The sequence below is a fragment of the Hippichthys cyanospilos genome, chromosome 2, assembly GCF_059441005.1.
Source record: "Hippichthys cyanospilos isolate Australia breed blue-spotted pipefish chromosome 2, RoL_Hcya_1.0, whole genome shotgun sequence".
Classification (NCBI taxonomy): Eukaryota; Metazoa; Chordata; class Actinopteri; order Syngnathiformes; family Syngnathidae; genus Hippichthys; species Hippichthys cyanospilos.
Window position 1 is genome coordinate 24,373,363 of NC_142370.1, and position 24,876 is coordinate 24,398,238.

The 24,876-nt window shown below is 40.1% G+C and overlaps 1 protein-coding gene across 2 annotated transcripts; it reads left to right on the forward strand.

Annotated features, from left to right (window-relative positions):
* The first annotated feature begins 1,757 nt into the window (after positions 1–1,757).
* On the forward strand, positions 1,758–23,291 carry slc6a6a (solute carrier family 6 member 6a). 2 transcript variants are annotated; one of them, XM_088403857.1, is made up of 14 exons: positions 1,758–1,924; positions 7,841–8,070; positions 8,151–8,285; positions 11,828–12,062; positions 12,289–12,421; positions 12,717–12,851; positions 14,016–14,119; positions 14,263–14,387; positions 17,066–17,178; positions 18,475–18,612; positions 18,978–19,080; positions 20,336–20,436; positions 20,541–20,711; positions 21,750–23,291. In XM_088403857.1, the coding sequence occupies exons 2-14, from the start codon at positions 7,842–7,844 to the stop codon at positions 21,906–21,908; spliced, it is 1,881 nt and encodes a 626-aa protein (XP_088259983.1). In that variant the 5' UTR covers positions 1,758–1,924; position 7,841; the 3' UTR covers positions 21,909–23,291. The 2 variants fall into 2 exon arrangements, with proteins under 2 accessions (XP_088259983.1, XP_088259974.1); XM_088403848.1 differs by lacking the exon at positions 1,758–1,924 and adding an exon at positions 5,503–5,664.
* The last annotated feature ends 1,585 nt before the right edge of the window (positions 23,292–24,876 follow it).

Here is a 24,876-nt window from a genome sequence, read left to right on the forward strand (position 1 = left end):
ACAAAGAATTGTAACAGTTCCAGTAACAATTCGCAGTGACAGTGACAAAGATCCCCTGTTTATTTTGAAAAGAATAAGATCCGATGATCCCATGTAATCAAACAGCACACCATACTTTCACCTTACCAGCGTGCAAAGGACGCTCATGAACTACATCAGGATTTGTGTCAAGAAACGGTAGTTTTGCATATTCACATAATGTGTTAAATGAGAATGGGCCTCGTCTGACATCCATAACTTAATGGAACGGTATCAACACGTCCTAACATCGGTACTCTCTGCGCAACTGTCAAAACTATAACTGTTTTTATAAAACATTTTTATGATGCACACTGTTGTCCGTTCCACTGATTCATGGCTACTAAAATGGCAAAATATTTACTTGCTCAAGGTCACTGTCTCGCAGTGCTGCTATTTGCTTATATCTAGCAATACGCAATTCAAAAATTCACTTTTTGGGGGGTCAACCTGTAGTTGATAGTTTGCAAGAAGTGTGTTGCCCATTTGGAAGTTTTGTGTAAAGTGTGTTCAGACATTTTTATACTGTGTTAAAAACAAAAGCAGTGCAAAAAATATATGTGCCTTCAATTGATGAATGTGAATGGTTTTGCAATAGTTGGTAGTAGTTTAAGAAATGGTGCTACATGAATCACCTTCACAGTGTACACATTCAGGAAAAAACACTTTAATCAGAATAATGGACTAGTTGGGGGGCATATTAGTGTGAGAAAAAAATGATTTTTGACTTCCCCTTTAAAAGAAATTAGATAACTATCTTTCATGGCACACTAGGTGCTACAAAACTCTGGTTGAGAATGACCAAACACACTGTCCAATGTGATTGGTATTGGTATTTTTATTATACTGTAGATCCATTCATTTTCTGCATCACTTTTCTGTACAATGCTTATAGCCTGGACTGGCAAATGGAAAATAACTTCTCCACATCTTCAAGGAAATTCCAGTCCGTAATCTGGCATCTCAGATTGTGTACCATTGTGTATAGTAGAGAAAGGGTGTCGCAGATCTTGACACACCTCTTTTCTTTTTTTAATTCTTTACGTGGTGAGTTGGTGAGGAGAATACTTGGAATAAATCGCCACCGAGCTGCCCTCCCCAAAATGTCAAATATGAATAAGAAAAACAAAAAATACAATACAATGGAAAATATAGACTATGAACGTTCTGGCCTCACGGTCACGAACCTCACTGAGGGGACAGGCATCAAGTCATTCACAATGGAGATTTTAATCCAATTATCATCTAGAAAAATAAAATGACTCACAAAAGGATGCAAAACTTGATATATGTATAGAATATTGTTTTTAAAATATACCTGAATATTTTCCTATAGTAAGTTTTAAATTATTTTAGGACAAGCTTTATGATAATATGATTGATTTATTTTTAAAAACGAAATCATTTTGTGCCATTTTCGATGACTGCTGTCTTTTTTTAATGAAACTATTGCAATTACATTTCGCATCTCTACAACCCACTGGCACGTCTGCTCAAAGCAAACCTGACATGCAAGCAAACGTGCAGGAGTGAAGCGTACGTTTAACGTTGCTTGTCAACACAAAGCGATCAACGAGCACAATATATATATATATATATATATATATATATATATATATATATATATATATATATATATATATATATATATATATATATATATATATATATATATATATATATAAATTTTTGCGGGGGGGGGGGGGCGCTCAGTGAGTCAGGTGCGCTCATGGAGACTGTCGCTTTAAGAGGTTGTTGCATGGAGACGCTGGTGATTTTCCACTCAAACTGATATTAAGGCAAGCGGCATCAACGAACGTCATGGTCACGCGGGAAAATTGCCTTAATTGTTTCAATCACCGTTGAACGTGATCAACTTGACAGGAGCAAATTGACCCGAGAACAGGTAAATCCGTTATTTACACGTGAATCTCCATTATGGCATTGCGACGAGAACAGACATTTAATGCGTCGATGACTGATTTGTACTTTAGTGTGTGCATGCATATCCTGATAAAATGCCATGTTTATACATTTTTTTCCCGCTGTGGTCAAAAATAGCTCTGCCCATTGAACCTAGTTAGTTTCCACAAGAAGCTGATGACACAGTGTTATAATAGCAAGTTCTCAATTATACTCTTTTGGGGGAGAGATAATCATCAGCATAATGATGATTTATTCATTCATCAATCAAATCTATGACTTACTGGTTAAATTTCCTCTTGTCCTATCAGGACATTGACAATACCCTAAATACTAATAACCTTTTACATGTTAAAAGCTGAATTCGCTCATCTAAAACCGTGATCCTCAAGCATTCAAGTTTAACTCCATCTACCTTGCAATTCAATTTAAATCTCGTGCATAACACATTTAAGGTACATATGAGACGCATGCCATGTGAGGTACATGCTATGTTATAATTTTACAAATACAATAATGACAAACTAGTGAAGATGTGTTAGTTCAATTCATTTTAAGAGCTCATTTCTAGCCATTTTTTACAGTTACCTTGAAAATCACATAAATCAATAGCTTTGGCACCGGACTGCCAAAATCAATGCTTCAAGACATTTTTTTTTTATTACATGAAACACTGTTAGTGGTACTGGCATTAATTGAACTAGACAACAAGGATCTCTTATTTTTTTCTGGGATATAGTTCGTTTTACATCCCCCTAATGATGACGTATTGACAGCGGTGGCAAATCAACATCACAGCAATCAAAGGACCCTTGTACTTTTTTAAAAAAATCACGTGTTGTTAGTCTGTTTTTTTTTTTGTTTCTTTTTTTCTTCTTCCTCAAAGAATCATCCATGAATGTGAAACGCAAGGTTTTAACTCATGGCACAATAGTTTACACAGTGACTGTTACAATGTTACATAACAGATGTAGTCCATAGAGCATGACATGGGCCAAAACACGATGGATTATGTTGTCATGCAGAGCTTAGAGGGGTCGAGCGTGTGTGTGTGTGTGTGTGTGTGAGAGCGGGCTACTACTTGTCATCCACTGATTCCTGTTCCTTTGCTAAACTGCAAATCCTGTCAAGGACCCTATTAGTTCATAATTGATAGTCGCACGCCAGCCTTTGTGGACAGACTCTTTGAGCATTGAGTGGCGTTTAAACGGACTGGAAGTAACCACATCCGTATTTCCTTATTAGGCTATGTTATAGGCTCATACTGGACTTGTTTACAGCACACATGATAAAGCATGTGTGGTGGCAGAATTGAGGACAAGTATTCAAAGTGGTCTGCATACCAGAACTGCTGCAACATGCTCATTAATAGTGATGCTCGGATGCCAAAGTGTTCTGAGGGTCCTTCTTGTGAAAGCATGCTGTTGATTATTTTTTTTGTGATGGCTCTGCGTGAAATGGAAACAAGTCAGCTTCATTCTTACACTGATACATCAGAATAATGAAATAATAGAATAATGAGACCTGGGGTCTTTCTCTTGGTTTGGTTGCATGCAATTTTGTTATATCCCATATACATATCTTAACTAGTGCGTATGCATGTGTGTGTGTATGTGTATTAGTATTTAAATGAGAATAAATAAATTGGGTCCAGAGTACACAACAAGGTAATAAAAAGAATCATCTTGATCATGTACATTCTATTTTCAAGTTCATATTGAACTTTTGCTTGTTTCATTGAAATTGTAAGCTACCCATCAAGCTTAACATGTCCCTCCTGCGTTGCTAAGTGAAGGTCCACTATGTCTACCCTGTCCACCATGTCCATCCTGTCAGCAAGCTCACACAATTTCATGTTTGCATGCATATACCGCTTTGCGTGCATATAAGAGGTTCAATGCACAAGGAGCTTTCGTGAATACACCAAATATTGACGATGTAGATGAACCTGATACCATATTGAAGTGGTTGAAATAAAATAGAGGGCACTACTTGTCTGAAACCAGCAGAGGTGCTGTTGATGATCTCAAATAATTTGTTTGAAGAAGGACAAGAATTGAAGCCATACCGGCCTCAAATCTGCAAATAGGATGTCCACAACTGTGGACAAATGTGGTTCTTTGGTTATGGGTTATAGGGGAGTAATGTAAACTTCTCCATAAGGAGTGTGTGCCTTAGAGATAAATGAAACTGGTAAAAAATTTTCCTGCCAACACCATTTTGCTCCCACCTGTCGCTAAGCAGAATCCGATTGAAGTTGTGTGACTCAATCCTCCTTGGGTGGAGTGTGTAATTTGTCCCCATGCTTGCGTGACTGTTCTTCAGGTGCCTTCATTCATTGAAGAGTCTAAATTATCCTGTAAATGGGATTTGACTGGTGACCAGTCTAACTAAAAAAAAAACAAAAACAAAAAAAAAACATTGACTTAGCTTAGAGAAAAAAATGAATATCAATCTTTGGTTCCCTGGCCAGTGTGAGTCGGCCGCTTTTCCTCCATCTGAACGTACCCTTGCACCTATTGCTTTCAAACAATTGTACGGTCTGTTGATCTATATTGAAAAGTGTGATTATTACGTTGACCTCCTCAGTGCTTTATCGATACTAACAGCTTGCATGAAGGAATCCTACAGAGTGAAGGCTGCCCTCTCTTATTCATTATTTTTTTCCTCGGACTGGCCCGGTTATCTTTCTGCAGTGGCCGCTGGAATTCACATGAGATAAATTTGTATGAGGTCAGTTCCACAACAAATTATAACATCACACATGCAGTAGAGCAGGTTAGCAAATAGTTTAGTCATCTGCTATTACACATGTTAGTATACGGTAAGAACGGATTCTGATTATGATCATGTCACAGTGGCAACATTAAATTGTTCAGTTACTGTTGAAACTGTTCCATCGCAGTTGAATGTGGATTGTTTTTTTGTTTAGATGAAACAGAATTGATTTAGAGGTGGAGCCAAGTCCATTGCAAAATGGATTTAAGATAAAATGCAACGACCCCCATCAAGCAGTGGTCCTTCATCTTTCTTTTCACCATGGACTGGTTTCACGTAAAGACATACTGTAGAACCACAGAAACAAATAATTGAAGTTGCTCGCCACGACTTTTCGACTCAACAAGCCTGTCACATTTTGAGATCATCTTAATTTCTTTGAAAAAAAAAAATAAGGCAAATGCCTGTCTTTAACTCATTAATTCCCAAAGCCATATCCATGCATATTTCCAGCATTCAGACATTCATTCCCAGGCAACTCAAGTTTTCGAAGCGCTTCCGTTACCTTTTTTGGGGGGGGCTCAATCTCTGCGCAACCTGTTATTGCTGAGTAGAGACTGTTCTCCTAAAGTAGCGGTTGAAGCATTTCTTTGTTTTTCTTCTCGATGTGTCGTCTTTGTCTCAAACTTGAATTAGAATTGTGTGGGTGTGTGTTAGGGTCGTGTGTGTGGTTGGGTTGTGTGCATGTGTGTGTGGTGGTGGTGGGGAAACAGGGAGCAGTGAGAAGTGGAAATTTACAGTCTCCCATGTTTGTACCTGAGTTGTCTGTCAAAGCAGGGCTCCGTCCAATCCTTGCTTTGGATTTAATTGTCTTTAGCCAGGGGGCGGGTCCTGCTGTCAGTTCCACTTGGAGTGACCCGAGCTGGCATAAATGTACTCAGTCGAGAGGAATGGTGACAGTTGACGACGACAAACTTTTGACATTGTTGCAGCCATGAAGGAAATGTAAGTTTTCTTTATTGCTTTCAATAGAGAATGTGAGGTTTAGTGGTTTACTTGTCAATTCTGTTTTTCTAAATGATTTTAATCATACCTGGATAATTTAATTTCGGTTTACAGCTTCTATGTATGTCTTTTACATTTATTCTGTCACTATCCCCCATGGGAGCAGTTGTAGATTCTATAGAATGATAGAACTTTTTTTTATAGTGAATATACTTTTTAAAACTAAACTATTTGTAAACATGAAGTGTGTCAAATGCCAAAGGCAGTTAGAATGGACTCATATCTAGAATGCATCAAGCGTCCCGGGACTACGAGTGAGGCAAGCAGGTGCCGGAGAATTTGCAGGCGCTAAAGAGGGGAAAGGGAGCGAGAGGATGAGAAATGGTGTGGGTAAGATCCAGTTATGTAATGAGGCTACAGAATGGAAAGCCACTCAGTTTGACTTGTCATGCATAAAGAGGAGAGAAAAATGCCAGAAAATGATGAGGCAGTGTTCACACTTGGACGGAGGGCCGATGAGGTGAGAGAACTTGTCCATCCCAGTACGAATGTTGCAAGTTTTGATGGGGGGCGGGGTTGTAAAATGTAAGATCTGCTTTATTTATCGTTGACCTTTTTTTTTTTTTTTTATCTGATTCTGGGCAACAGTCATTCACCTGATGTTTCACAACAGGTTTCAAACCATGAGCAACGTATACTCCCCTAACTCGCCAAATGAGATGCATTAGGTATTCACTCATAAATCCCGCCTTTCCTGGAAAGTTACATTATAAGTGCTCCATAGGCCTTACTGTAAGCTTGTATGTAAGCAGGCAAGGCGTTATCTTCCTCTCTAAATTTGGACCTACTATATGAGTGCTGAAGCACATGATAAAGGTGACAGCTCCAAAGTGCATATTGTGTTGATTTGTTTGCTTTTCATCCAGCAATATTTACATGGATATTTTTTTTTCTTTTGATTGATTAATCTTTTGATTGGTAGATGTTGACTTGGGCGGAATGATTTTGAAAATGTATGTTATTATTATTGTGACTCCACCGTCAATGTTAAAATTCAAATCCAAATATAAACACAAAGAATAATTGATCTATAACTCATGCTAAGATGAACTTAAATTAATATGAATATAAAAGAGTATTTATGCTACCTACCTTGATATGAATTGTTCACTTAGTTTTACTTGTTTTAAGTGTTCACTACGACTTCACAACAATTCCAGCAAACTAGTGTACCATTGGACTAAGTAAGTGAGTCATAGGCCACATTACAAAAATAGTGCAAACACATCTATGCCTTCAGTACGTAAACTTTACATGTTGCATAAAACAATGCTATGCAAACATGCAGATTTAGATTTTTGTGTGTAAGATTTAGACTGTTTTTCATTAAAAGGAATGAATTAAGTGATGATACATTTCAAAAACTTGCATATAAATGTGTTCTTAAAGGGACAGTGCGTAAGATTTAGACCGCTTTAAAGGAATAAATTCAATGATTATAAATGTCAAACTTGCAAATAAATTTGTTCTTAACGACCGACAGTATGTTTTCAATATAATCGCAGGTCTAGTTATCATTAAATATATTACATGGGGGGTGGCACTCCTCCGGAGGCTGCCGTGTCTCTTATAGATACGGACAATAATAAATGCAGCACCTCCTGCTGTCCGTAGTGACAAACGGTCTAAATCTTACACATTGTCCCTTTAAGCACTTAAGTTATCTAGCCCCTTTTTATACAAAGTAAAAAAATACGGTCTACCGGCCAAACTGAAATTAAGCAACCCCCCAACTCCCAAAAACTGCAGCCTTTGCAGATTGTATTCTCCTACATTACAATTTCCATTTGAATTTGGTTGATTCTTTCGCCTTATTGGCAACTAAAAAAGGACTCGCGGGTTGGCAAAAGATCACTCCCCTTTTGAAATTCCTTAATTTGACTAGTTGGCGCTTCTCAATTTAAATCCGCCACCCAAACATTTCTCAAGTCTTGAATGACCTCCGCGCATCAGCCGCTCAGATTAGCAAGATTAGCACCATGCCACTGAATATCATGTACCCGGTGATTACACTGCACTCTGTAACGCAATCAGGAGACGGTATTATCTCCCTAATGCTCGCCGCCTCGTCCCGCTCACCTCTGCCTTTGTTCATCTCCTTCTCCATTCTCTGCAGCATGGCCCAAAAAGAGAAACTTCAATGCCTGAAGGACTTCCACAAAGACACGTTGAAACCCTCACCGGGGAAGAGTCCTGGTACGCGGCCTGAAGATGAGGCTGAAGGCAAGGCGCCCCAGAGAGAAAAGTGGGCCAGCAAGCTCGACTTTGTCTTGTCCGTGGCCGGTGGCTTCGTCGGATTAGGAAACGTCTGGCGTTTCCCTTACCTTTGTTATAAGAACGGCGGAGGTAGGTTAAAGTCGCGCAAAAAAGAAAGAGTCAAAATTAGCAGGAGCTCATCTAATCAGGGTCCTGTGATCTTCCCCCAGGTGCATTCCTCATCCCCTACTTCATCTTCCTGTTTGGGGGAGGCCTGCCTGTCTTCTTCCTGGAAGTGGCACTGGGCCAGTACACCTCTGAAGGCGGGATCACCTGCTGGGCCAAACTCTGCCCTATCTTCACGGGTCAGTCCAAACACACTCTCCATCACTGCTCATCCTAAGTTAACCGAGGCGTTTGACACCAATAACTAACGCTTGGACTCGGGTCGGGTGGCTGTTACATGCCAGTCGTTCGCAGCCACTGTGCTGTGCCACATTAGTGTGTGGTGTGGGGCAGGAAATCAACCAAATTGGAGTGTCCCTCGCCGATTTTAGTGCGGCGCCGGCCCGAGAAGCTTCTGGCCGCCACGTCGCCCCAATATGTAATGCGGCTTCGTCCACAACTGATAAATTCCTGAAAAAAAAGCACCTGAGCTCTGTTCGGCTAAAGCTTTGTTACCCTTTGAGTCATCCCTTCAATCGAGGGCTTGCTGATATATCCCATATTTAAACTTGTAACAATATGTTCATTGTCGTGGAATGCATTGGTGTAGAAGTTCACTTTATCATAATAGGAGCCGGTAATATTTGAGGCACGGATGGGTCGTATTGTGACGATGCGTTGATGAATGCTAATGCCGTAAAATCGGGAATCGCTGGACACCAGATGAACCCAAAGTTGTAGACATGAAATTTGAATTTTCCACACCCAAATAAGAATGTCCTCCAAAGACACTCAATTTTACTCAATGGCAGTTCATGTGCAATCCTGAATCAGCGTTAAAGATGAAATAAATTGGCGTGCTAAAAGGCATTATCCGGCGAGCACATATCAAGGTACAAATGAGGATGCATTGCATGTCGTGTGTGTTCGAGTTTGTGGTCGTCATGGAAACAGACAGAAGACAGAAAAAAGACAAGTTGCCTAGCAATGAGCTCTGCATGATGTGCCGCACTGTTTGTTTTCACATTGAGGATAAAACTGAGGACAATTCCAAAGACTGTGACATGCTGTTTTAGTCAGATTTTGTCTGCGCCCGTGATGCAGAAAATGTAGACCGCAGGCAGCACTGTCCCTCCTCTAACACCCGCTCTCCACAGTCATTTTCATATAGTGTCAACCAATAAACAAAAAAAAAAAGAGAGAGAGAGAGAGAGAGGGAGAGAGAGAGAATGCGTGAGACCAGAGCACGTGCAGCTACCTTCCAAATTCTGATGCATCATTTCCATCTACCCTTCGGGATACGTTAGAGAAAGTCTGCGTGTATTCACAACCTGGCCAACCACACATCAACACACACACCATAATAGCATTTCATCTTTCTTGTCATGTGCACGTAGATTTGACTCTGGCATGACGATGCATCAAAGATGATTTGTACACTGTTTGAAAACGGAATCAAGCAAGAGTAGGGAATTTTGTAATGAGGTTCACACCAAATTCATCCAGAAATAGCACAAAATCATTATAGACGCTTGCCCCTCATTGACCTCTTTTTTATGAATAGCTATCGGTGTTAGTAATGAGCGTCTCAACAACAGCGCTTTGTTTACTTGAACGTCTTTTTCAGTAGCTAGTTGTGCTGTGGATCTTTGGAACATGAATGGCGTAGTCGTAAAACAATGGACAATTTGTCCTGAAATTTCGATGAAACTCTGGTCCAAACATCCATTAAGAAATCAAAACCCTTACGCAAACAAAATGAGATAGAAGGCCTTGGCTTATCAGTCCTAATTTTATGTGTTTTGTGTCTGCATTTAATCTTTGACCCATATATCAGTGATAAGATAATGAAGGACACAGTCGTGAGGACGATTGAAATGAAAAAGAAACGTATACACAAAAGCAGTACTTATAGAAAGGTTTATATTTGCAAATATTTATAATGTGAATAAAAAAAAAAACAACCTTCTTAAACATATTGTTACTTTGTCTTGTAATCAGAAAGGTACACAATTTGTCACTGGCCTCATCATGTTCTAAGAATATAAATGTAATCAAGCACCTTCATCCTCATGTTACTCTGATGTTTTGAGAAATTTTAATCTAAACATTAACGCTGTAAAAATAAGAGCACTAGTCCTGAAATGATCTGTTAAGAAGTGTGGAAAAAGAATTGGTGAACAGATGGATGCATTTGTGCTCCATGAACATTCTGCGCCTGGAGCAATTGACCTTAAACACATGCAGACATTGAAAGAGTACATCATCCTTTTATTACCAACATTTTTACACACTGCACTTAAATACTAATACAAATAATACTGTATTACTACTAATAATATTAACATAAAGTGTGTGAAAGGTGTTGAGCGACATAGTGTCAAACCCGCAGCAAGTTATCGCTCTGCAGCTGTTAGGTTTTATGGTTGCTACTGACAAAGTTAGCCACAGTGGAAGAATTTCGCAGCATAAGAGCCAATTTTTTCCCCAGGAGGAGGTAGACGTTGACGACGGGGCTAAAACGGGAGATCGTTATCAAGCAAGTCGACGTGACTTGTAATGGTAATGCTAAAGTTGGGCCACGTCGGATGTTTTATTTGGTACATCTTAAGAGCTTTCACCGTTCTTTACGGCCTGGCTCCTGCTGTGTAGCGGAAGCATCACTCAAAGCTTTCGGTCCAGACGAAAACATGACACCTGCAGTTGCTTGTGGCCATGTCGATCTTCTACATACTACTCCCTAAAGGCGCTTTACTGAAATCTGGCGACTGTGTTTACTTCCTGTAAATGCTGTATCAGGTTGGGATCTAGTGACTTGAGCGATTCGAATGCACAATTGTGTGAGGCACCATTCTCATGGTAGACTTTTGTGTATACTACGTTCAGTTGGTACTAACTGCTCCAAATTTAGCCCATGAAATATCCACATTTGGCATAATATACCTCCAGTAGCCTGAATACCTGACTATGGTCCTCAGTCTGAAAAGGGGGGAGTGTTGCCCTCTCTGGGTCGGGGATGAGGTCATGCCCCAAGTGAAGCAGTTTAAGTATCTTGGGTGCTTATTGTTCACCAGATCACTGGCGCATCACTGCAGCACGCTTTACCAGTCTGTTGTTGTAAAGAATGATGGGTTTACCAGTCAATCTACAGTTGAGAGGAACCAATTGAGGTGGCTCGGGCATCTGGTCATGATGCCCTCAGATAACTCCCTGGTGAGATGTTCCAGGCATGTCCCACCTAGAGGAGGCCCCAGGGATGAGCCAGCGCACGCCTGAGAGGCTACGTCTCTCGGCCTGAGCTGAAGTGGCTGAGGAGGGGGAAGTTGGGCTAAAGCTGCTACCCCTGCAACTCGACCTCTGATGAGTGGTAGAAAATGGATGAGTAGTCAGGTTAAACATGCTTAGGGACACCCCTGGAACAACCTATTCTGACTTACCTGCCAAAAGGGGCGACCAAAATTTGGACTCATCAGACCTTGTAATCTAAATACAACCTATAGGCTGATCTCAACAGACAGGAGAGAATCCAGTGTGGGCTTCTGTTCCCGTAGCTTATACCCTTCTCCTGCATTCATATTGATGAATTATTGGACTCACTTTTCAATCATCAACTACGATTTTATGTATGACATAATAAATAGAATTATAAACTCTGTATTTGCATCTACAGTATAACTGACTGGCTGTGTCCGAGTGACTCATCATGTAACATTGCATTTAATGTGCTCGTTCTTGTCTGCAGGTATTGGCTATGCCTCAATCGTGATTGTCTCCCTGCTGAATATCTACTACATAGTGATCTTGGCCTGGGGACTTTACTACCTATTTCAGTGCTTTCAGCCTGAGCTCCCTTGGGCCAAATGCACACAACCCTGGAACACAGAGCAATGTGTGGAGGACACCGTTCGAAAGAACAAGTCCATTTGGCTGGCAGCCAATGCCACCAACTTTACTTCTCCTGTGACGGAATTCTGGGAGTGAGTAATTACTGACTGGCCGATGCGCACTTTATGTTCTTTGCACCTTTTTTCTAATTCTCTGAGCATCACAAGTAGAAATGGTGTAGTACCAGGTCACAACTCTTGGCTTTTTTTTTTTAATGTAAAAGAATGAGCTGTCAATGCATTGCCCTTGACTGCTATAGACATCAAAGCTGGCCTTGACTGAGTTTTCATTATGTACCTTAATCTGTTTTGTGTGCAGACGCAACGTCCTGAGCATCTCCTCTGGAATCGAAGATATTGGGCCCCTCAAGTGGGATCTGGCACTTTGTCTGTTGGCAGTATGGGTTATCTGCTTCTTCTGCATCTGGAAGGGAGTCAAGTCCACAGGGAAGGTAAGTAGGGTGAAGGAGGAATGTGGTCTGTGATTATTAATGTTTAAATTGTTTAGCCTCAAAAATGCCCACTCCAAACTGGGACAGTCCAGCAGGAAAAGGAACTCTCCAAAGTGTTTTTATGGGGTAGCTGTTGGAATATTACCTGTAGTAGTTCTTACTGTTCTTAACATAAGACTTATCTTGTCCTGCATCTTAAACATCGTTGGGTAATGGCTAATGTACCGTAACACCCGGGAGTAATAAAATTATGTTAGTGTAAGGCCTACTCTAATGACACCTTTGTCCTATCTAGGTCGTGTACATAACAGCAACGTTTCCATTTGTGATGCTGATTGTGCTGCTCGTACGAGGAGTGACCCTGCCGGGGGCATCAGAGGGCATCAAGTTCTATCTTTACCCTGATCTGACTCGCTTGCAGGACCCAGAGGTAACACTGGAAATAATCCAAAATGACTGAGTTTTTAGTGTTATCCAGAAGCAGAATTTTACATTCAGGTTAATACACACGCACATACACACACACACACACACACACACACACACACACACACACACACACAGTATCGTAAGTAGCGCTTTGAATTTTGAGTGCATCCACTTAAGGGGTTTTCCAGTCGCAAGCTGTTGTCTGGTTTGTTTCTATTGTCGACTGTGTTGCAAGCTACATTTTTAATCATTGGAGAGCTTCAGATATTTTGTTGAAGGATTAAATGAATTGAACAAACAGCCAAGGTGTTAGCCAGTATCTGCATGCCTATAACCATAACTTCTCAAGCGAGCAAAATATTTCTCTGTAGTGCTATTAACACTGCAAAGAGAGCAAGCTATTTTTCGTGTAGGCGCAGCGGTTAGCCTAGCTAGTGCGCATGCTGGCATATCTTCTGTTTATACCTGTGATAATTATTCAATCCGCTTCTCTGATGAATGGCAGTAGAGCACTCAGAGGTCAGTGTTTTGGGGCCATGATGCTGCATGCAAGAGTGTTTGTAGAAAATCATGCGGATTCCCAGTCCCATTGTCAGTTGTAATGGCAAAATAAGTCAAATGAGTTCAAAATTAGAAAAATGGAATGGACATCTATTACAACAGATAGATAATAAGCAGTTGTGAGATCATTTACTGACTTCTTTCTCGGGTATGTCGCAAATTAAACTTTCACTTTACCTCGTATCTCGATATCTGGCTGTGCGACTTCTGATTCGTTTTGCTATACTGGGTTATTTGGCTGTGGTAGAATAATTGTGAGGAAAAAGAAAGAAATTGACCAGAATGTTGACCAAATGTTGATAACCGATCAATCAGCGGATTGATTTGAAAACATATAGTGAATGAAGTAACTCTCAAGGTGACTAACACGAGAATAAAGGTAGAACCTTTGATTGCTTTACATTATTCTTTCCTGTATTTGTTTAACTTTACAACAGAGATCAAACTTGGCAATGTTTGAATGCCGTTTTATTTTTCTTATGGTGCAATGTGTTGATTTGCTGAGCTGTGTCACAATGAATTGAATTTAAGTCAATGTAGGTGTGAATTCTGTTCAATACTTGCACGTTACTTACCAATGGTTGCCTCTTGTCCCAACTCAAAGGTGTGGATTGACGCAGGTACCCAGATTTTCTTCTCCTACGCCATTTGCTTAGGTGCCATGACGTCACTGGGGAGCTACAACAAATACAAATACAACTGCTACAGGTGAGCGGCGCCTTCTCCGGGAGAGGGGCCGGGGGGGCGGGACTGAAGCAGCCACACGTCCGAGGCGGGAGCGTAAAAAAAAAATGGGAACTTCGGTTCCGTCTGTGTTCATTAACAACCTCCATGACATATGTGTGACATAGGGACTGTTTGCTGCTGGGAGTCCTCAACAGCGGTACCAGCTTTGTATCTGGCTTCGCAATATTTTCCGTCCTGGGCTTCATGGCACAAGAACAAGGGGTGGACATTGCCGATGTGGCAGAGTCAGGTACGAGGGTCCAAGGTGCTGGCGGTAGTGATGGTGGGTGCTGCTGCCAATCAGAAAAGACAATTGGAGGTTCATCCAAAAAAAAAAAATCCAAAATCAAATTGAAAACTGATGCTGAACATAGGGGTATCGGCAATTGCACACTCCTTGGGGGAAAAACAACTCAAACAACTGATACACACATGTGATTCCTGCTTGACTTCACCAAAGGCAGATTTCACGGTGTGGGTCAGGTGCAAGAGTATTGGGTTGACGACACTTAAACAAGCGCACCGATGCAGCTTCGTGTCCTCGTGTCCCACATCCAAACTGCTCGTGTATTCTTGTAGCTTTGGGACACGGCTAAGGAGATTCGCGTGCGATCATTGGTGATGAGCTCTTCACTGCCAGTCATGCTCCTCTTCCTCCTCCTCCTCCTCCCCCTCCTCCCCCTCCTCCTCTCAGTTCTGTTAACAAGCTGTGAATCGCCAGAGGTGGATGACATCCTATTTGCTTTGGATTTTGCTTTCTGTCTTTTTTTCTCTCGGTTGTGAGTTCTCTGACTGAGAAGCGCTGCCTTTCAGCATGTTCGCTGCTGTAATTGACGAACTCTGCAGTCCTGTGACCTCAAATGATGTGATCATGCCTGTATGATTGTGTTGGTTCATGTCTACACACGGTGTTCTTTTTTATGAGAGCACAGAGGTTTGATTAATCTGAGGAGAAAAAAAAAATGACTGCGATTGAGCCCTGTCATGTGATATCGGACGCCTCTACCTCTCGCTCCAATTAATTTCTTCTGCAAATCACCAAATCACTCGTATAGCTGCTATGTTTGGCACATGATGTGGTATACTAATATAAGGTACCCCTACAATGAGACAAATGCTTTAAGTCCCAGTAAAGGGAATGTCTTATAAATTGGACACACCACAGAGGAGGATGTTTTTACTTATCAAGTTAAAATTTTTAAAAGAAAAAAAATCCAGTATCTAAAATGAGGATTTAAAAGCCTGCAGAATTGTCGTCTGACAATGAAATGCAAAATTACAGTCAATAAAAAGGGCATTTTCTCATTGCTCAAAACCTCTGAAAATACCCAGTTTTCTTTCTTCTACCCAGATTCCTTGTTTTGTGGCCTTCCGTTTCTTCCACAAGTGCACTTTTTTTTTTTTTTTTTTTTTGTGGTTCAAAAGAAGAAAGACACTGTAGAGTATGTTGTATGCTGTGCTTCCCGGTGGCGCAGTGGTTAGATCGTCCACCTCACAGCTCAGGGAACTGAGTTCAAATTCACCTCGCTATGCATGTTCTCCCTGAGCCCTCGTGGGTTCTTTCTGGACACTCAGGCGTCCTCCCACATTCCAAAAACATGCATGGCAGGCGAATTGGGCATACTAAATTGTCCTTAGGTGCGATTGGGTGCGTGAATGGTCCTTCGTCTCTGCGTGTCCAGTAATTGGCTGGCAACCAGTTCAGGGTTGCCAGTAAGCCTGTGACCCTTGTGAGGATAAGCAGCTATAGAAAATGGATGCATGTTGTATGCTGACCATCAAAACCTGATACAGGGTAGATTTTATTTATTTTTTTCCGCCACAGTGCTTTGGTTGACGTCACTTTGTCTTGCCAACTGTGCCCTCCACCCCCTTAGTCATCAGTCATTGCACAATTTTGGTAGTTATTCTCAAGCATTTATAATGCATGGAGAGGCAAATCTTTATATTCACATTACAAGATCTTGAAGGCTCAGTCCTGGTCCTGTGCTTTTCTAAACTCATATTTGTTTCTAAAACCTTCGAGAACACGTTTGTCATACCTGTTGTATTGTTGCAATGTATTGTTTTTTTGCTATCCATTATTTGTTTTCATTCTACATCGATTTGTCGGAATTTCTGCTTCGGGACTCAGTCAAGGTCTATCTTTTTCTGTGGTGCAGAGTGTTTGGGATAACTGTAAATGATTTATGTTGACCAGTGTTCTGTTTTTCTCAACATTGAATGGGAGCACAATTTTGAGCGTACCTGGTGAGATAACATGTAAAAGCTACAAATGAAGGCACAGAGAATTGGTAGCGGCTTTACAATATTGTGGTCTACTCACACACGTTATACATTTCGTTCAATAGTAAGATACTAAAAGCATAATAGATGAGTTTGCGTCGTGGTGCAGATGTTTTGTTGTTGTTGTTGTATTCTCGGATCAAATGAGGAGTTGGGGGGATTAGTTGCTTGCCTTCAAAGCAGAGTACTCACTTTTATGAATTGTATTTTATGGCAGATTTACAAGTGAATTATATGACCAATTGACACTGAAGTTAATGTATAAGTATACATGTTAAAGTATAAATAGTTGAAAGGGGCTGAGTTTGTGATTGATTGCATTATGACTCATTACTGTATCTCTGTCCACTAAGTAAACACCTACAGAGCACAAGCGCATCTGTAGCAATTTACGGTGACTCCACCTACAACATCCTTTTTTTGTTTTTATCTTTAAGATGTTCTCGAGATTATGTGTCACCTGTTTATTACAGGGAGTGCCAAACAACAATCAGCCTCAGTAGCTAAGTCTTTTAATTACTTGTATTACTTGATTACATTTTCCTCAATATGCCTTTGTCGTCCAAGCTTGAATTAGACAAGTGTTGTTAATGCAGCCCTTTACCCCCTCTCCTCCCCTTCCCCAATCTGTTTTCCCTCCAGGTCCCGGCTTGGCCTTCATCGCATACCCTAAAGCAGTGTCCATGATGCCGCTACCAACTTTCTGGGCAATTCTCTTCTTTATCATGCTGCTGCTACTAGGTCTTGACAGCCAGGTATGTGCTCATTTTATCACATAGATAAACTACATTTTGTCCTATGTTACACTGGGGCTATGACCGACTCCTTTTCATCAGGTGTAAACATTATTGCGTTCCTCCACACGGATTCTTTGTCCACCCCAATATAGTTTCAAATCAATCTGTCCACACGACAAACTCAAAAAGTGCATACATAAGTCAAAGTCCAATCATTTCTGTGTATCTACCTTGACCCACTCCGGTTATAACTGATAATACTGTGCATTGTGATTACTTATGCAAACACACAAATATGCAACTCTGAAGATAACATTCAGAAAGGATCAGACACTATCAAGCAAAAGGTACAGACCTTGGTATGGTATAAATGTAAGTGACCTTTGTAAAATTATTATGAACATGTAACCGAAACAAATCAACCAATCCATTGGGAAAAATATCTGTAGTTTAATTTTTGTGAGGTTAAAATAAAAAGTTACTGTAATTTAAAGTCTACACAAACTTGTTCAAATGCCTTTGTTCTTAATCAACAAAATTAGGATAAAAGAAATAATTCCCGCTATTTTGAGGGTTTAATATGACATTTACATATGTTTGGTGGTAACACACCATACCTTGAGTAACATACGGTGGTGGCACCATCAAGAGGTCCCCCTCCCCCCCGATAATTTTTGGAGGTAATTCTGAATAGTTCCTGTTAGCATCAGCACAAAAGCCTCAGGCTTCTGTGAGAAAGCAAACAACATGAACGTAAAAGAATGCAAGAACATCCGAACTTTATCACTTTCAAATGGTGGTCAATATGTGCTGACTCAAAGTCAACATTTTTCTGCTTATTTTATTTGATTTACATTGAATGCGATTGGTTAATTATTGAACAACCAGATCCTCAGTTATGAGAATAAGATCGCCTGTGCAACCATACTTTTAAATCAATGCTTGTGTTTACTTTCCCTCAAGGCACAAGAAAAATCATTTGATTTTACAAAACGTTTTAAAAAGGACCTTTGGCTCATTTTCTTATGTCACAAAATCCTAGAATTGGAACACGGATCTTTTTGCTTTTTATATCCACTGCAAAAAACCACTCCTGCTGGCTTTTAAAAGTAATTCAACGATTAACAGAAAACTGCAACGCCCGTATTGTTCGTGTTGATAATTAAAACCCGGGTAAAACCCGGTAAGATTATATATATATATATATATATATATATATATATATATATATATATATATATATATATATATATATATATATATATATATATATATATATATATATACATTTAATTTTTTTTTTTTTTTTTCCAGTTTGTTGAAGTAGAAGGACAGATCACGTCCATAGTGGATCTGTATCCATCGCTCCTTAGGAAGGGTTACCGGCGAGAGATCTTCATCGCCATTATGTGTTTCATAAGCTACCTTCTGGGACTCACCATGGTAACCAAGGTAAGCCATCACTTTTAGGAATAATTCTATTTGGAGAAGCCAAGGAGACTGGCGATAACGTCACAGACTTTCCGTCGGCCTTCATGTTAACACCAAATATGTCCTCCCGCGTTTTCTCTTCTCGCATTCTTGCGGATCCTCGAATGGAACAATTGGTCATCGCGCATTAGCCGTAGTTAACTGCACATCAATGAGCTTTGTGCACCTGTTGGATTCTGCTCTGCCGGGGCACCAACATTCTTGCGCTTTACGTTCAAAATCCCGGCCTACCCCCGGGTTTTATGTCTCCTTCCATCTCTGCGACTGTCCTCGATTGCACGCACTCACAACAGCGAAGGGATTGATGCCGGTATCCTTCTTCCCAGGGTGGCATGTACGTCTTTCAACTCTTCGACTACTATGCAGCCAGCGGTGTGTGCCTTTTGTGGGTTGCATTTTTTGAATGCATTGCTGTAGCCTGGGTTTACGGTAAGTGGACGCGACTTTGGTCCTTTATCAAAGTAATGATCCTGCAAAAACACAAATGAACTCTGTGGTGAACACAGCATCCCTTGTAGATGGGTTTGCGCCATTTGTGAAGGTTGTCTTGCTGGTGTCAACTTTTCCAACAGTGTTAAGTTACAGCAAAGAAAGGCTTTGGGGTCCGAATGAACACGCCGCAGTTATATTACCATGGTAGCGAAACGAGCGCGGAATGGCAACATCGATTGCCTTTATGATCAGCCATGCGGAGAAGCATGGCAGAATAGTTCTCTGAATGTTCTGGACTCTTTTTTTTTTTTTTTTTTTTGCATGTCAGTTGGCAGAACAACGCTGTCCATAGGAGAATCCTAGCCAAGGTCTCTGTTGCTGAAGCCCAACTTGCTTTAGCTGACATAACGTACTTTTTTAGACCGCAAACTTGTTGAGCCAGAGAATGAAAGCCGCGTCGAGGTGCCTGAGTGATTTCCCGAATCCAGACCCAAAAACCTGAAATTTTCCTGAATCTATCGGTAAAACTCACACGCTTTAATTAACTTCAAGCAGAAAAATCTTTCCCGAGAAGGTTTTATATCATTTCACTATGACAGAGTAGACGTTGTTAAATTCAACTATACACATGATGAAAATCAAACACACAAATATGCACAAATAAAACTTGGGCTAACAACAACAACCTTACTTTGTTTCAACCTCTGTGGAAGAAAGACAAAATGCTGGTAGTTATGTCACTGAAAACGTTACAGGGTTTGTATGGTCCATTACCCAATAATGACAGGATGGACAGCCAATTCAAGGGCATGCTGAATGTTCAGTGAAATGAGGAAAATAAAATATGGATAATAAAGGACTTTTTGCGAACAAAATAACCTTGGAAAAAAGTGCAATTTAACCACTAATGACACACACAGTATGTTAACACAACAGTGTATGAAAAACGCCAAATTTTGAAAATTAATCACTTTCCAGGTTTGAAGTATTGCACACTTTGTGTCTGCGTGTGTGTGTGTGTGTGTGTGTGTGTGTGTGTGTGTGTTTTTCAAATGCTGTTGTTGAAGAGAAATGACCCAGTGAACTAGTTGCACTTGGGACATACTAGGTGGCTCTCTAGATATATGATTGTTAGAAGATATAATGTTATTTGCACAGACAGATAAGAGCTTGTAAAAACAATTTCCACATTAGCACATATGGAGGCCATTCTACAATAACAAGAGGGTTCTTTCTCCTCAATGTTTGTCAGGAGTTGATAATTTCTATGATGGAGTTGAGGACATGATTGGCTACAGACCAAACCCGTGGATGAAATGGAGCTGGACCATCATCACACCAGTTCTCTGCATGGTGAGACCGTAATCGTCATCCTACCATTCGTGATTGCCAAGCGTGGCCGCTGATGATGTCGTATTTGTAATTTGAACTAAAGGCTGATTGCGTTTGTCCCTCAGGGCTGTTTTGTCTTCTCGTTGGTCAAGTACAAGCCTTTGACATATAACAAAGTGTACGAATACCCCGACTGGGCCATCGGCCTGGGTTGGTGCTTGGCCTTGGCCTCCATGATTTGCATCCCCATGGTGATGGTCATCAAGATTTTGCAGTCCGAGGGACCCCTGATAGAAGTGAGTGGATGCAAACGTTTATCTCTTTGCAAATGAAGCCACATAAAGATAATCAAGCAATGTTTAGCAGCTCTCGATAATACATCTGTCAGTATGCCTGAAAAGCACGATTCGGTCAATACAAAAATGTAACAATACTGCAGACTCACGAGTCACTGCGCAAGATTTAGGCAGTCCATCAATTAGCAGTTTCAGGTGGACATTCAAAATAGCAATGCTTTTTCTTGTATTTTAGAAAAGACTTGGGGATTTGGCAAATGAGCGTGCTATCGTTTTGATCTTTGATCAAATACTTCCTCCCAGCTGTAGGCACCACTGCCGGTTTGTTGCACAGACTGAAAGCCAGTAGAAATCTGCTGATTTTATATTTTGTACATGCAATGGTTTCACTAACATATTTGTTATTCAGGTTTAGAAATCAGATAGATGACAGTAGCATTTCCTGGAAGAGCTTTTTTCTGTTACAAACAGGGTTATTGGCTTCATTATTATTGGCTAAACCTATCTTCTGTTGGTATGTAAAGCCTTCACCTTCAACCTTTTAAGTCCCCCCCAATAAATTCAAAGATGATCAAACGTTTCATGTATTGAATATTCAATACATTCACCAGTGGTTCTCAAACACTTTACAACAAGTACCCTTGCCCCAAATGTTGATCAAAATAGTTTGGAGTAAATGCTGTAAATTCCAAGCCGTTTGAATCATTTAATGTTGCTCTAAACCCTTTGCTCTTAACGCTGAGTTTTAAATTGAACCCTTCCAACTGTTCTCTCCATGCTTATGGATTTTCTCTGAAAAATCTGGCTTCCATCCACGTTCGTGCATGTTAAATGAAGCCTCTCAAATGTCCACAGGGGTGAATGTGAATGAGTGGTTGACAAGGTGAGCCCGGTGATTGACTGCCTAGCTACCCATTCAACCAGGGTGAGCTCCAGGTTATTGGTGCTCCGAGAACAGGCCCAAAAGAGACAGAGGAATAAATGATATTTATTGCATTGATCTCGTGGTAATTGTCTCACTTGGCCATTTTGACGCAGAGGATCAAAGCGGTGGCGGCCCCGGCAAAGTCAGGCGTGAGCTCCCGGCCCAAAGAGTACATGGCGACGAAATGCAGCGAGCTGACGCAGCCCCTGGACCCCAACGGGAACAATGGCTCGATCAAGCCCATCCACACCATTGTAGAAACAACCATGTGAGCGCTCTCTGTGAGAGGAATACGATTGATGTGCTTTCCATGTACCTAGCGAATTTGCTAACATTGGTAGGATCGCGTTGACCTGCGTACTCACCTTAGCGATTATAAGGGGAAATACATATTAGTGTGATTTTGGCTCTTTATTTTTTACCATATCGATATTGTAAATGTTTCAACTGTCGTTTGCAGTAGTTGACACTGATCGTAGGCAGTGAAGTATTTTTGACCTAGAACATATTCAATGTTTACTACCTTTCTTCTTGTTGATTCCGGATGGATGAGGAGTTTGCGTCAGACAAAAAAGCAGAAATGAAAATGTCACTTATCCTAAATTCGGCAAACTTCACGTAGACTGGCCGTATGTGAACACCTGAGATGACAGCGGTTGCTTTGTTACTGAGCCAATTTGTCGCGTTCATCTGAATGTCGTCTACAGAGCCCAGATCTTTTAGGGAATTAATAAAACATTTAACTTGCAGTATTTACGCGGCTTTTCTTCAAGGATGATAAGCACATTCAAATGAAGCTCCGTGTTTATAAAAAAGAACAAATGGATGACAGTATATCGCAATGACAAATAAATAACAATGATGAAGATGGTTTTAGAGTATTCGAACATTGCTTTTGTGACTGCTAAGGTCAGTCCCAGTGTTATTATTATTATTTTTTTTTGTTTGTTTTGTTTTTTTAGAGGGGCGGACCTCTCCTTGCACTTTATTGCTGTTGCACCGTTATGGTAGTATATGTTTTAATTGTTGCAATGTGTTGCTGTAGAACAAGCAACATGTTTCAGCAGGAAATAATTTACCATATAAGCTGTCGAGTTCATTAATGTAAAGTCCTAGTCTATGTGTGGAACGTGCGAGAATTAAAAAATAATACAGTTTGAGTCCTACATAACCTATAAACTTATCACGCTAGTAGACTCATGTTTTTTCAACATCCTGACAGCTCTATTGTGATCATTTCAACAGCAGATGTGCTTGTCTCTTGTTTTTAGTTTTTGACGTGGACTTTAGCCAGTTGTATCGTGGCATTTCAGTTGTTTGTAAATCACATATGCCTTTTGTAACTATTTTGTACATCATACAAACACCATGACTGGTTATTGACAATTCAGAAATGTGTTTTAATTACAGTGTGCAATAATCAGTGTAGGAATTGTAACTTGTAAATATTCAGTGTTATTAAATGATTTAAAATGCAATACTGTATTAAAAAAAAAGCAACCTCATAACGAAGTCGCGCATACGCAGATTCACCGCAGCTTCAGCCACTAAAAATCTAAATGTACCAAAGTATGTTTGTATCTCACATTTGTCTCAGTTCAGATGCACATTGCATCATTTCCACACAGGCTAAAAAATAAACATGGTTTCTTGGACTTGCTTGAATTGATTGCTTTCTACTCATGCTTTCACGAATGCTAATGACTCAGTTTTGGTGCTCAAGTGACTGAAACAAATCCAAAAGAATCTGGCCAGTTTTCCAAAAAAAAAAAAAAAAAAAAATATATATATATATATATATATATATATATATATATATATATATATATATATATATATATATATATATATATATATATATATATATTTTTTTATATATATATATATATATATATATATATATATATATTTTATATATATATATATATATATATATATATTTATTTTATTTTTTTTTTTTTTTTTTTAATGAAATAAAATAGCATTTAGACTCTGATTAAAACATATAACAGAAATAGAGTACTTCATTATTTTGGGTGTGGTCCATGCGGCCCGGTACCAGTTGATTCTCAGACCGGGCCGCGAATTGGTGGTTGGGAACCTCTGTTGTAGAGTACCTCACAAGGCAAGGAAGTGGTCAAAACATTTTTATGATGCCATCTCAATAAAACATGTATTACTTTTTTTGCTTTCGTCGTTCACATGTAGTTCACAAAGAGGCAATTATGCAATTTCGCGAACAGGCAGTTCAACAAGAGATATGACATAAAAACATTCACAGTCAACAGTTGAGTGCATTAGAGCACATATAGAAGCCATTATTTAGTCGCTACAGCACAGAGGTGTCTTATTCTGCAAATGAACTTTGTAAAAACAAATAAACAGAAATAGAGCCAACCGCATATAGGAAAAAATGCTCTCTTATAATTTCCATGGAGAAACAAATGTAGAAAGCACAAACATGAATAAGTGGACGTTAGCATGAATAATTCCAAATGGGTGTTTGTCAGTAACTAAATACAAATGTGCATAATTGATCAGCTAACTTGCTAATTGTGCAATATTGGATTGTTTTTGTGTGGCAATGAACTCAAATTAAAAAATGTTAAGTTCATTAGCAGCTGGGCTGTGAAGCCTATAAGGTCAGACTGTGCACACAGTACACCAGTTGGCAGAGTGATTTCAGAGCGCAAACAGGAAAAGATTTTGGGCCACTGCGACAGATAGATGTGGTGTCCTGACTCCTGGGCTTTGCGACACGAGAGAAATGACAGGCATGTTTATGGACGAAGTGCTCTACCATTTGAGTCCAAGTCCATATCCCCAAGATGTGCTCTACTTCGCCTCCAGATAAGAAAAAACAGTAAGTCACAGACCACTTTTCAGTAGGCTGCCAAGCCACCATTTCCCAAAACGGGCAGGCTTGGTGACTATCTTCCAAGTAAATGTATCGTGGTAGTGTACCAGGTGAAATGGTGAAGCCATATTCTTGTCATTGTTCTAATTCTTTGGGATGTAATTTACCCTATAACTTACACTGTACAGCTCCCTGTATAATAAAGCCTTCTTGTTTATAATCTTTATGGGAACCTTTCTCTCCCCCATAGCCACTCATCCTGCCCAGCTTACACTCCCTGTTATACATAGCTCAAAGACAAGTACTGTACCTGTATATGACCCATTATAAATCCAACCCAATACATCAGGCGGAAATTGGAAGACGCGAGACACGCGCGGAGT